Source organism: Eptesicus fuscus, chromosome 9, assembly GCF_027574615.1.
Source record: "Eptesicus fuscus isolate TK198812 chromosome 9, DD_ASM_mEF_20220401, whole genome shotgun sequence".
Lineage (NCBI taxonomy): Eukaryota > Metazoa > Chordata > Mammalia > Chiroptera > Vespertilionidae > Eptesicus > Eptesicus fuscus.
In genome coordinates, this window is record NC_072481.1 from 10,828,589 (window position 1) to 10,842,373 (window position 13,785).

The following is a 13,785-nucleotide window of genomic DNA, read 5'->3' on the forward strand; positions in this document are numbered from 1 at the left end:
GATCCCATACCAGGGGGCAATTTAAACAGCAATGTTCTCCAAAAGCAGCTCTTGTGAGCTGGGTAGGTCCCCACCATCTCTAAAACCCTGGCAGAGACACCAATCCCTAATGGAACAGGTGATGCTCTGCTGCCTTGGGGGAAATTCTAGTACTAACTCAAGACTCTTAACTAATAGTCAACAGGAAGATCCCAAAGCTCATGGTCTGTGGCAGCTCAGAACCATGTAGGTCATTTAAGACACGGCACAGTAATATATGTTCTCACAGCCACTGGAGGTTAAAATCATAGTGTAATATCTGCGCTGCCTTTGAAATCCTCTTTCCTTTCTAATGAGACCAAAGAGTAATCAGACAAAAATCCTACAAGAAATGAAAGGATTACTTACAAAATTTAAAAAGCAGTAATAATAACAGACACAAGTACTGTGTTTTTTAGGAAAAGACAATCAGACATTGGTTCCACAAGTGATTAAAGGGACTTAGCAAAGGCTGCCATCATACTGGCATTTTTGGGGAGTGGGCCAGGAAGAGGGTAGTGAAGAAAAGGAGCCTAGATGTAGAGCTCAGGGAAGTTGCCTTCACTGGCTTGCACTGGTCCATGGCACCATGCTGCCCTCTAGAGTTAAATGGCACAATGACCACAAGCTTCTTTCCATAGGGGTCTCGCCCAAAGCAGAAGGCTGGTCCCACCTTACTGCCTCCAACTCACTGTTAGAAGGTGTCGTCCCTGCTTGAAATCTTTGATCCCTGCCAATCTGTTAAGCATGCATTCCAGACCCCCACACTGGGCCATCACACCAGCCATCTTATACACTTCTTCTTCATCTTCTTCTTCATCTGGAGGAGAAGGGAAGCCGAGCAGACACAGAGGAAAAGGTGAAGATGGGCATAAAACTGACAGCCCTCTTCCGGGCTGGTAGCTATTTCCCTTTTTTCATATCTCCGTAGCTATTTCCCTTTTTTCATATCTCCAATAAAGACAGCCAATAAAAGGGGTCAATATTGTATATTAAACTACACCACCTCACTCTCAGTAGCTTTTTAAAAGATTCAAGTCAATTGAAATTATTTACTCAAATATGTGAAAATATAAGTACCATAACCATCAATGGAAGAAAAAAAAACTAAGCTAAGAATAAATCTACACTCAAATTTGTTGCTAATTGCATTATTTTCCCCAAGGCTGGGTGTGTGTTTTTCTTCCCAACCCCAGAGGTATGTGAATCAGGCCATAGATACCTGTGTTTTTCCTCAGTCAGAGAAGTAATCTCCCCTCAATTCTGATCAGAGTATTTGCCCAGAATACCTCTAAGTCCCAGGTCGTGAACCTCTGATTGGTCCCAAACCTCAACCCAACATGCAGCAATAACCGTGAAAAGGGCCACACCTGTGGTGGAATCCAGGGACTCGATGAACTCCTCAGTGGCATCACCCAGCAGCCCCCGCATTCGATAAACAATCCTCATGGGTTCTCCCTGAGCAGAGAAAGTTGAAGAAAGGTACTTGTAAATAGCCCCCAAAAATAAAAAGATCTGAATACCTGGTCTCAAGTAATGCTTCAGCAGTGTGGACAACTTCTATTTCTCTACATGATGTGGACCACAGCATCTAGAATCCAAATGCACTGCATTTCCCTTAAGGGGAAGGAAGCTATTTCATTTAGTGTCTATTTAGACCAGGAATTATATGAAGCATTTTACAGACACTATCCCATTTAGTTTCATTAAACTCTATGTAATAACTCTAACAACTATTATTTATTGTTTTACTCTGTGCTAAGTACTATGCTAGTTAAGCGCTTTATATTACCCTTCTGTACACGGTTAAACAGCTTGTTCTAAGTTACCCCGCTGTAAGCCCAGGTCTATGGCCAAGCCTGTGCCTGCTTTAGGAGCAGAAACTCTAACTAATAAGGACCACCACTCAAACAGTCAGGACAAGGGAGGATCAAAGGGCTCTGGTTCAAGTCTCAGGAACCAAAAACAAGAAAAGACAAAGCATCAATCTTTGCCTGTGGAGAATCTACGGGCTTCTTTTAACCAGACAGCAAGGACATCCTAATGTCCTCAAACTAAAACCTCTAACCTGATAGAATAATGAGGAGTAAGTCTCTGGCAAATCAAAAGACTGTAGCATTATGTAAATTGGAGGATCATGAACATTTGTTATACCCCAGGTAAATGAGTTAAGCACTCTAGCATTTACATTATCCTCATTTTGGAGGTGAGAAATGGGGGCTTTGAGGTCACAATATATGAAATGTTGGCTGCCTCTAAGCCATGCTCAGCATCAGGGGAAAACCTGGAGGAGAAAAGCTATCAGAAAGGCCACTTCTCAGCTATGGAGGCTGAGAGAGAGAACAGCCATAGATCATGGACAGAAAAAGGCTGAGAAAACAGGACAGGCTCCAGTCAGTAGCTAAGAGATGGACCATTGCAAGGAAGGCCTGGGGAGGATATGGGAGGGAATTAGAGGGGGGTCCATGATGGGGGAGGGAGGGCATCTGTAATACTTTCAACAATAAAGATAAATTTCAAAAAATAAAAATAAAGAGATGGGCTGTTTATGAGGTAAGTAAGAAGGAAGTTGAGGAATCCCCAAATAAAAAGCTGCCACAAACTCTGGACTTGGACAGAACAACCCTTCAGTGGATTAAGCACACTAATGTGAAGGTTGAGTGATCCTCAACTTCTAGGGGGATGCCTGTGTGTATTCTTTGGGTTCCATACACATTTACAAAGGCACCCATAGAAGCATGAGCGTAACCTTTTATGTGCATCAGGGATTACATCTGCATCATTCTGTTTTGATGCTAAACTGTCAGTGACAAGATGCACTGGATGGGGCAGTCCACAGCACTAGATCTCCCCAGCTGGCAGCTGACCAACAGTAAACAGTGTCCAGGTTTGCCAGCACAGTGAGAGAGAGAGAAGCAAAAATATGCAACAGGAGAAACCAAGATGGCATAGGTAAACACCTGAACTTGCTGCCTCGTACAACCACTTCAAAACTACAACTAAAAGACAAAACGGACATCATCCAGAACCACAGGAAAGCTGGCTAAGTGGAAATTCTACAACTAGAAGGGAAGAGAAAAGTACACTGAGACTCAGAGGAGCTGCGGAAGTGAAGTGCAGAGGTACGGAGGCGCGCGCGCGCAGAGAGCGCTGGCAACTGCGTACGCGGCTGGCTTTTTCAATCCGCAGGGAGACACAAGCTCCCAACTGCTCTGAACTCCAGTTCCAGGCGAGACTCTGGGGACCCAGACTCATACGGGGAGAAACTGGACTGTCTGGCAGCAGGCGGAACTCGAAGGCGGCTTTCTCTCAGAGGTGCTTGCAGCGATTACCGAGGGACACTGAGCCCCGGGGGCCTCTTAGGACAGGGCTGAGGATCAGTCATAGCTGTTTGCTCCGCTCTGAGACTCCACCCCATCCAAGCTGTGCGCAGAGGCTTTTGCATATGAATGGCCTGGTCCTTTGAAATCTAAACTTACCTAACAAACTGCAGCTGAGTCAGAGAGACCCAGAACATCCAAAAGAAGGCCCAAGGCCCAGCAGCAGCTTGCATTGCTTCACAGCTGGGCCTTATCTGGGCACCTCCAAAACCCAAACAAAGAAGAGGAATCTGCAGATCTCTCAGTAGTTCCTGCTGGGTGGCCTCAGGCAGAGGCTAAATTAGCACCTCCTTGGAGATCCAAGAGCCAGTGTACCCAGGGGTCAGAGTAGGACCATCCAGATTACAATTGCTCAGATGCATAAGGGACACACAGGGGGCAGACTCAGTGAGCACCAAATCCCACTGAAGCAAGTCTTGCCTCATAAGGGTGTCTCCAGCACAGAAGTTTTCCCATCATAGACACAGCTGATCCTCACAGCCAATTGGCCTGGAGGTCAATTCCTCCCAGTGATACCAACAATAATCAAGGCTTAACTACAATAAGATTGTGCACACAGCCCACAAAGGGGTGCAACAAGAGTGTCCACCTCAGGTGATTGGGGAGGCTGAGCCACTGGGCCCTATAGGACACCTAGCACACAAAGCCACTCCATCAACACAGGGAAGCAGCCAAAATGTGGAGACAAAGAAACATGTCACAAATGAAAGAAATGGAGGAAAGCAAACTACTGGATATAGAGTTCAAAACCAGTTATAAGGTTACTCAAAGAATCTTCTAGAAACCTCCAAGAAACTTAGTGAGATCTCCAAGGAATTTAGTGAGACCTTCAAGGATCTTAATGAAAATGCCAAAAAAATGGAAAAGGACCAGTTAGAAATTAAGCACACACTGTCTGAAATAAAGAATAATATACAGAAATTCAACAGTAGACTAGAGGATCCCAAGAATCAAATCAAAGATTTGAAATACGAGGAAGCAAAAAACACCCAACCAGAAAAGAAAAAAAGAGTCCAAAAATATGAAGATAGTGTAAGGAGCCTCTGGGACAACTTCAAGTGTACCAACATCCGAATTATGGGGGTGCCAGAAGAAGAGAGAGAACAAGATACTGAAAACCTACTAGAAGAAATGATGACAGAAAACTTCCCCCACCTGGTGAAAGAAATAGACTTACAAGTCCAGGAAGCGCAGAGAATCCCAAACAAAAGGAATCCAAAGAGGACCACACCAAGACACATCATAATTAAAATGCCAAGGGCAAAAGACAAAGAAAGAATCTTGAAAGCAGCAAGAGGAAAACAGTTACCTACAAGGGAGTACCCATACGACTGTCAGCTGATTTCTCAACAGAAACTATGCAGGCCAGAAGGGAGTGGCAAAAAATATTCAAAGTGATGAACAGCAAGAACCTACAACCAAGATTACTCTACCCAACAAAGCTATCATTTAGAATTGAAGGTCAGATAAAGAGCTTCACAGACAAGAAAAAGCTAAAGGAGTTCATCACCACCAAACCAGGATTATATGAAATGCTGAAGGGTATTCTTTAAGAAGAGTAAGAAGAAGAAAAAGGTAAAGATAAAAATTATGAACAACAAAGTGACAACAAATACATATCTATCAACAAGTGAATCTAAAAATTAAGTCAATAAAAAATCTGATGAACAGAATAAACTGGTGAATAGAATCGAATCAGGGGCATAGAAAGGGAGTGGACTGACAATTCTTGGGGGGAAGGGGGTGTGAGGGGTGCGGGAAGAGACTGGACAAAAATCTTAACACCTATGGATGAGGACAGTGGCGAGGGTAAGGGCAAGGGGTGTAGGGCGGAGGGAATTGGGTGGAGGGGAGCTATGGGGGGGAAAAAAGAGGAACATCAGTAATAATCTGAACAATAAGGATTTCTTAAAAAAAAGAAAGAAAGAAATGGAGGGGAAGGACAGAGAGATTAAGAGGAGGGAGGGTGGGAGGAAAATACCTAAGACTTGCATGAGCAGGTAGTACTGCAGTGGCCAAAAGGACCAGAGAGCTATGCTTCCTTCATTTCCTTTTCCCTCCTCAACTCCCCAACTAGTGGAACAGAAAATATGCTCCCCTGACACAGCCACTGGGAAAATGTTCTGATAATTGAGCAGGCCCCCAAAAGCTGAGGATTCATTTTAGTCACGAGGTGCCTGCACAGAAAAGTACGAGAGAGCAGGCATTCCTGCCCCCCCGCCCCCATCACAGTGCTTCCTCAGACTTTGCTCAGCCTGGCTGCACAGCAGAAAACACTCATCCTTCCCTGAAGCTCTTCCACCTTCCCTAGCCAAGTGCTTCAAGCAGAGGGCAAGTTGCCTGGTTCTCTCCACAACCAGTCAGAGGAAGGGCAGCTTAAGAGCTGCTGCAAGCTGGGTAAGTGATGACCAAAGCAGCTCCTCCTGGTACAAGTCTGCACACATCAGAAAAGTAAAATCACACCTCCAAGCAGGAAGACAAGCACATACCTCATTCGTGGTACACCAGACCTTCTTGTAAACTTCGGCCACAGGAAGGTCCAAACTAATGATTTTATTGTTCACTAGAAGCTGAATAGAAAAGTAGATGAGGCTGTTATTCCAGGTAATTGTAAGGCAAGTCAATTTCAAGATCAAAGGGCACTTTATAGCAGTGGTTCATAATTCATAATTTTTATGTGTTGAGGATCAATCGACTCTCCCTCTCTAAAATATGCACATGTGTGCACAACACAAAATTTTATGCACAATTTCTTGGGTTGCAAACACCCTTAACCCAAACCATGGATTCTGGGCTAAAAACCCCTGCTGAAGACTTTCTCTTAGCCTGAGTCCATTTTCAGGCTCAGCACCAGAAAAGGCCATTTTCTCTATTTCATCCAACCTGCTTTCACTATGTATATAGTAACACCAGACCCTAGAGGATATCTCCCAGAAGGTGCCAGATACAGAGCCAGGAATCTGCACCAGAGCTCATGTGCCAGTGTTTAGGGAGATTGATGAGAATCCCTGGGAAGCCTCTGCCAGAGCAACAAGAATACTAAAAGTCTATCCCATGACAAGTGACAGCCACTAATCCTTTGCTTACCTCATGCCAGGCCCGGGGCAGAGCCCTTTACAGGTAATTAGCCTTTATATCAGGAAGTGGGAATCATTGGCCCCCTTTATAGATGAGAAAGCTGAAGCAAGCTAGCTGCCAAACGTTAACCAGCTACTAAAGGAAGGAACTTGGATCTCATCTCAGCCCACGCTCTTAACCATAGCAGCTATCCCATGCTTGTTACCTCCATCCCACTGTCATCCTCCAGGAGAGCCACCAAGTCACAGTCCTGGCAAATCTTGTTCTTTATATCCCTCATAAGTGGCCCGATGCCTGGCTCGTTGCTGCTGTATGGGTTGCCAGGCATCCTGCCCTGTAAGAAGTCTTCTTGTTGGGGATCCTTCTCCAGGGTCACAAAGAACTCAGTGACTTCATTCTCCTCCTAAAGAGCAGAGAGGAGGCATCAGAAGGGATGGCATAAAGGTATGTGTAGAGGGATGGCAGCAGCCTTTTAGGTTTATACCATACTGCCATGTTCCATGAACATTCTGAGGGAAACACACCAGACTCATCCAGTTCCCTACACATTTAAAGATATATAAAATAGGAAGCTCGGGGTGATTCCCAAAATCCAAATATAATTCAAACAGCTGTAAATATCAAGCATCTCCTCTGAAACTCAAGGGTGGGTTAGGAGAGAAACCTAAATAAGCAGGTGAGGCGTGACATGAAAGCTGTCACTGAAATGAGGAATAGGGGGCTTTCCTCCGCCTGCTCGTCTCATGGGATGCTGACCGATTTGAGGCTAATGACTCTGTTACTGGTGGCCCTTGAGTCAAGAAAAGGGTCTCCTTTATGTTACAGAGCATCAGACATGCCCACTCCCAATGACCTTTCATCAATAACTGAGGACACTGGTGTTTTTCATCCTTTCTCAATAACGAGAGGATCTTTGGCTCACACTATGCTTCTCCACAGCTCAGACCAGGGAACAAATATTCATGCATGTGTACTCAAAACGGGGAAAGAGGATAGTGAACATTTCTTATACTCCAGCTCAATACTGTTCTTTCACAGCGTATCGGATTGATATGCAGTGGGATTCTGGCAATGGGAGGTTAGACCTAGGTTTTTAAAAAGGCTGACCTTACCTTATATCTAGGAAATAAGACCAAGGAAGGTCTTTTGATTTTTCTATCATCAAGATCAGGAAAATTATGAGGTTGCTTCTGGTTTTATGTCAGTGGTGGCTTCTAAAATGTTAACTAGATGGCCCACAGCCGGTAAGATTGCCCATGACTGCAATGGGTCACCAAGAGATTTCAGGGCAGAAAGGCTCATGTAGACACTTGAGAGCCTGGGAAGTACCACTGCTTACGGGATAAATGATGCTGCAGAGCCTCTCAAAGATGAAGACAGGAGTCCGGTAGTCATCCAGATTGTAGCGCTTGGCTGTCTCAATGCACACAGCCATGAAGGCCTTGGTTTCCGATTCTGTACCTGCCAGAAATCAAAGCAGTCAAGTCAGGGAAAGCGATTCACATACAGAAACCAGGATGATGTTTTGAATGAAGTATCATCAGTGATAGAGTCTTTCTGCCTGGTACATTTTTAAATGCCCTACATGGCAATATCAACAGTTCAACTGGAAACTTGAAGCTGATTTTTATTCTCACACCACATTCTGTTTGAAAGCCTTAATATCCAAGTCAACACCACACATCATGATCAGTTATGTACATGTCTTCCTTTCAGAATTATAACCTCGCATTGCTTAACCAATATAGGTACCCCAAAATGTCAAATATATGACATTTTAACATGATCCTAACTGTATTTCAGTCAAATCAAAGGGAAGTTATAAGCTTTATTCTAAATGATTAGTTGGATTGCCTTCTATAAGCCAGACATAACTTCAAGTCATACAAAGAAGAAATATCCTGTTGAAAAGAGTCCAAGTGACAAAGCGACAAATGAGCCAGGCATGGCATAATAAAATGGCAACAGAAGGACCTCCATGTCTGCTAATATAGCAGACTGTTCCCTGACCTACTCCCCACTTCTCACCACTTAAAATATTGAATAAAAAGGTATCAGTGAACTGCCACACTAACAAAGAATCAAAGGCAAAAATCTAAGAGAAATCAGGAACCCAAGAAAGTTAGCAAAACACTGAGTTGCTTTTGCCTTAAACTTTGGCTTCCATAACCTGCCAAGATCTGAGAGCCAGATACAAAGCCCCAAACCTGCCAGGGTGGAAAGTCTAGCGGGAATGCCCTGCACACACGTAAATCTGGTGCCCTAAAAGAGCTATACCTTGGTTTAAGGTTCAACTAGAAATGTCTTGCCTTTTCTCCCAGGCAAATAACTGACAGGAAATTTTCTTCCCTTAAAATGTGTCATTGAGTAGAGGGAGGAAAAAAAATCTCTGCAAACTCAGCCATTCAAAGGTTTGTGACTCATACTAACTCAGAGGTCTGAAAACCCAAAGTCTAGAACTTTGCTGAAGGCAAGCCCTGGGATGGCAGTGCCCTGAGATGCCTCACAGAAGCAGTTACAAATACTCTCTTTTAAAAAAAAAAGTTCTTAGACTCCAGTCTTGAAGAATTTCCACAGATAAATCTTCAAAACACAATAAATAAATAAATAGTCATAAAATAGAAAAAAGTTTAAGGTACCCTAAAAGCCAAAATAACAGACGAATCAGATTAATAAATATTTCAAATTTTAGAATTACCAGGCATAGAAATATGTTTGATGTGTTGAAAGAGTATAAAAGGGATGGGAAATGTCAATAAAAAGCAGTAAGGCTATAAAATCTACATAGAACTAAGAACACACTAGGTAGATTAAACAGGTAGCATAGAGCCGTGGTCGGCAAACTGCGGCTCGCGAGCCACATGCAGCTCTTTGGCCCCTTGAGTGTGGCTCTTCCACAAAATACCACGGCCTGGTCGAGTCTATTTTGAAGAAGTGGCGTTAGAAGAAGTTTAAGTTTAAAAAATTTGGCTCTCAAAAGAAATTTCAATCGTTGTACTGTTGATATTTGGCTCTGTTGACTAATGAGTTTGCTGACCACTGGCATAGAGTATAGAAAAAAAAAATAAACTGAATGATAGAATAGAGAAAATCATCCAAAATCAGCATAAAGACACAGGGAGGTAAAACACTATGAAAGAGAGGTGAAGAAATATGGATGACAGAGTGAGTGGAGTTCCCAATGACAAGGGATAATGGCTAAGGATTTTCTATAACCAATGAAAGACACTAACTTGAGAAGCTTTGGCCTCTTTCTGCTTGACTGAGCCCAGCTCTGGAATTTTACAACTCCAAGAACCAGTCTTCTCTTGAGAGAAGTTTCTCCTCCTTCTCTACTTGAATGAATGGACATGTTTGCACCCCCCCTCTGGCTCTGCAGAACTCAGGGAAATCAGACTAATGTGCCCAGGCAGACCCAGAAGGGACATGGGGGCCTTGGGCTCCAGGGCCCTGGCAGTGCTACCTGTGGTCATGTCCTCCAGCATCTCCAGCAGCATATCCTGGGTCTCATCGATCAGCTTGGTCCTCTGCACCACCAGCTTTCGCAGGCACAGGTATCCATTCAGCACTGTACCCACCAAGCGACTTTTAAAGTGCCTCTTGATGGATTCCACCTCGACAAACGAGGAAAGAAGGCCTGTGGGGACAGGAAAAAGTTGCTGCAAAAGCTCTGAATGAGAATATAAGCAAGGAAGGTCTGTGTCTTCCAAAGACAATGAACAACTCAAAAGCAGAAAAAAGCTATCTTTGTGGCTGGCACAGAGCAGGTGCTCAAGGAGTGTACTAGTCAATAGAGAACAGGAGCTCAAAACTGTAAACCCATAGATAAAGAGAAAAATGCAGAACTTAAATGTGCACTATGGTCAACCTCAGCACCCAAGGAACTAAGGGTCAGTCCCCAAACTGCACCCAGGGTGCCCTAAAAGAAGGTTCTGGCAGCTTTCTCTACCTGTGAGACTCTTGAGGGCATAGCCCTGCTGCAGATCAGTGCTCAGGGTTGCCTCCTCCAGGGCCAGCAAGCGGGCTATTTCCTAAACAGAACGATAAGCACAGTTAGTGTGACAGCACTGCCAACGACACTCGTCACCTCCACCACCAGTCCAGAGCTTTCAGCACCAACCAAAGACATGCTGTGGTCACCATTGTTTTATTCCACTGATCCCTGAAGCTGAATCTTTGCAAAACTCCTTTCCAAGAAGCCAAGGGCAATTGCATTCATGTTAAGGGATTGCTTAAAAATTGGGAAGAGACTACGTGCCCCCAAGGGAAAGAGCTCTCCTGGCTGCAGGATGGGATACCTTGGTGATGAGGTTGCCCACATAGGGCAGGACTCCCCGCGCTGCCAGGTAGACTTTCCAGTGAGCGGAAGTGATGAGCTTCTGGTAGAGAGCCAAGTACTCAGCGGCGCACTCGCCAGCTACGCTCAGTTCATCCAGGTAACTGCCATCGAGACAGACAGGCACTGTGAGAACTCAAACAGCTCCAACAGTCTACTAGTTCCTTACACTCCTTCACCTTTCAAGTCTTCTGCTGTCCTTCGCCCCGCTTCCTTCCAGGTCAGAGGAAGGGCTCCTGAGAAAACCCAAACTTCCCACGTGGGAAGAACCCAGAGCACACAACAGGGAATGGGATGCAATAAACTATACTCACCTGGAATAAGCACCAAAATATGATTAGTGATTACTTGGGCAGCGAAACTATTTTTGACTGAATCACTTAAAAGTCAAGTGTACTATAATAATGAAGGCTGTGAAATTAAGACTGCCTGAACTCAAAGGCTGCCCTCTGGTGGAGAAGTTAATTAACCCCTTTAAGCCCAGGTTGCTTTGAAGATTAAATGCAATGATGCATGCCAAACTTTCTTTATGTGCTCATTAGCTGGTGCTGGTGCTGTTACTACTACCACTAAAACTCAGCTTTTCAATACTGTTTTGTTTCTGTGGTCTTAGGTGTGCTTCCCATCACTCCTATCTATGGATTCCCTGGGAAAGCAGAAAAGGCTCTAGATGAAGTCTAACCATTCTCCCCATCCCACCCTCAAATAGTACCTGGTGAGGAGGTCAAGGACCTGCTGCTTGCGGCTGGGAATGGTGGCTAGAGCTTCCACAATGGTACAGGCTGCCTGCCGTGCTGCCTGCGTCGCTGGAGTAAAGAGCACCTGCAGGGCATGAGAGGAAAGCCTGGCTCAGATGACAGCCTCTCACCAGGCCCCCAGCAGGGCAGTCAACTACCACTGATCCCAAGAAGTCATCTAGGCACCTTCCAGGAAAAGGTTAAAGGCAAAAATCACCCGCTAACATGAGATCTGACTGCCAGACTGGGAAAGAGGCTGCTAAGGAGCCTTCTTCTTCATGGAGGTTTTCTCCATCAAGTAATTTGGAGAATATACCTAAGATGACCAAACTGGGAAAAAGACAAGCAGGCATTTCCCTAGTAAACACTTCTATAATTCTATTTCAGGGACACTCCATGTCAAGTATTTTTCATTTTACATATCAATAGACAAGAATTACTTTAATCCTTTAAAACATTAGCTAGGAAGAAGAGAGAGAGAGGTCAGCAGAAGATATGAAAGACGGAAGGAGAAAAGGGGACTGTGGGCACTGCGGCTCAGTCTATTAAGTGGTCAGGGAGGGAGCAGAGAGCAGGACGAGCTTGAAGAGAAGGGCAGAGAAATTCTGCTCTGGCCAGTGTTGGCTGCAACCAAGACCCTCAACCCACTCCCTATTTGAAAGGCAAATTGTGATTAGGGTTAATTATAAAAATAATGTTGGCCACAGATTCCTTTGCAAGAAAGCAAAGAGAAGGAACAGAAGCAGAGTAAATGTGGGAAGGTGCTCAGTATCTGGGGCCGGGCAGCTGGGCAGGGCCCAGGGGCAGGGCCACTCACTTGCCGTAGCCAGTTGTTATGGCCCAGTTTGAGATCCAAGGGGGAGGTCCTCTTTCCCCGACGACTCAGGAACTGCTTCCACCTCCACACGTACTTCTCAGTCAAATAGAGATGGTGGAGCTCCGATTTGCTTGGGGACTTCCCATTGCCATCTACCCCTGGAAGGCAAAAGGGTACAGGAGGACATAAGGAAAAGAAAGTGACAGAAGAGGGGGATTTAGGGCTGTCAGGACAGGGGTTGGAGGGACTGATTTCCCCAGTCTTGAAGAAACAAGCACACCTCTGATAGGAAGACACTTCTTCCAGGCTTCATAGGATGCTTTGGGGTCTCTCTTGAGCCACAGTTGAGCCTGGGCATGGATCTCATTGCAGTAAGGCTTGACTGTAGTGAGGGCCTCCACGGGAACATCCTATATGAGGAAAGTGGAACAAGAGAAAGCGTGTGGGCCATACTTGAGCCACAGCTCCGACACAGTGGCACTGGCAGCCCAAGGGGACATGTGCAAAGGCAAGAAGATCAAGAGGATTAACTGTCACATCTTTATGCTCAAATACATGTTCCTGTTAAAGCATTCTGATCCAATTTAGCAGTAGCATCTCCACTGAGCTTAAGATCACTGATTTGATTGTGCAAGATAAGATGTAGCTGCTTCCTACAGACAATTCTATAGCCACATACACTAATTCCTATCCCCAGGCTGACTGGCAGTTTCCCAACATAAATCTTCAAGGGGTCACTGGGCAGCCTCCAGAATTTAAAGGGCCACTACTAACCAGAACTCTAAGCCAGTGGTTCTCAAACTTTTTGGCTTCAGGACCTCATCACTCTTAAAAAATCCATTACCTATCAACCTAAATGACATTTTTTATATTTTCCAAAACAAAAGAAATCTAGAGAAAGGAATGGCACAGTTTTCTATTTTTAAAAATAATTTAATGACTGCCTTAATATGACAGCTGGATTGTCATATCGGCTTCTGCTTCCAAACAGTAGTGATATGCTGTTTTGGTTAAGTATACGAAAAACACCCATCCCTACACAGACATACAGTTGGGAAAGGGAAGAAAATATTGCTTTCCAATTAATTTTGGATTTTTTTTCTTTGATACTATACCGAAATTCAACAAATTATAGGTTCTTAAAGACTGACTGTAATGTGGAATCTAAGACCCATCAATAAACTTTTCATATTCCATTACACTAAAATTCGTCTTTTACCCACGCATGATTCTGTAACATGCACTGGTCATTTGGAAAATACATCAATTCCTCTTCAAGTGACAGGCTCTTTATTCATTTGTCAAGAAAATGTCTGCCTGGCACTAATTCTGAGCAACCACAATTTGCCTGTCAGTTGTCCTTGCAAGCACAGATGGTTCCGGAAAAAGCGCGTTCAGCTGGCATCTCCAACAATCACA

General features: G+C 44.4%; 1 protein-coding gene across 1 annotated transcript in view; it reads right to left on the reverse strand.

Moving 5' to 3' along the window:
- The window catches only part of UBR4 (ubiquitin protein ligase E3 component n-recognin 4), a 120,803-nt gene that overhangs the window by 20,067 nt on the left and 86,951 nt on the right, over positions 1-13,785 (reverse strand). The window contains exons 82-92 of the mRNA XM_008148154.3: positions 12,647-12,776; positions 12,367-12,524; positions 11,525-11,634; positions 10,775-10,916; positions 10,426-10,507; positions 9,940-10,113; positions 7,816-7,937; positions 6,682-6,879; positions 5,888-5,968; positions 1,389-1,476; positions 711-838 (exon numbers count right to left, since the gene is read on the reverse strand). Coding sequence (XP_008146376.2) covers positions 711-838; positions 1,389-1,476; positions 5,888-5,968; positions 6,682-6,879; positions 7,816-7,937; positions 9,940-10,113; positions 10,426-10,507; positions 10,775-10,916; positions 11,525-11,634; positions 12,367-12,524; positions 12,647-12,776 — 1,413 coding nt within the window. The remainder of the gene's footprint in view (positions 1-710; positions 839-1,388; positions 1,477-5,887; positions 5,969-6,681; positions 6,880-7,815; positions 7,938-9,939; positions 10,114-10,425; positions 10,508-10,774; positions 10,917-11,524; positions 11,635-12,366; positions 12,525-12,646; positions 12,777-13,785) is intronic.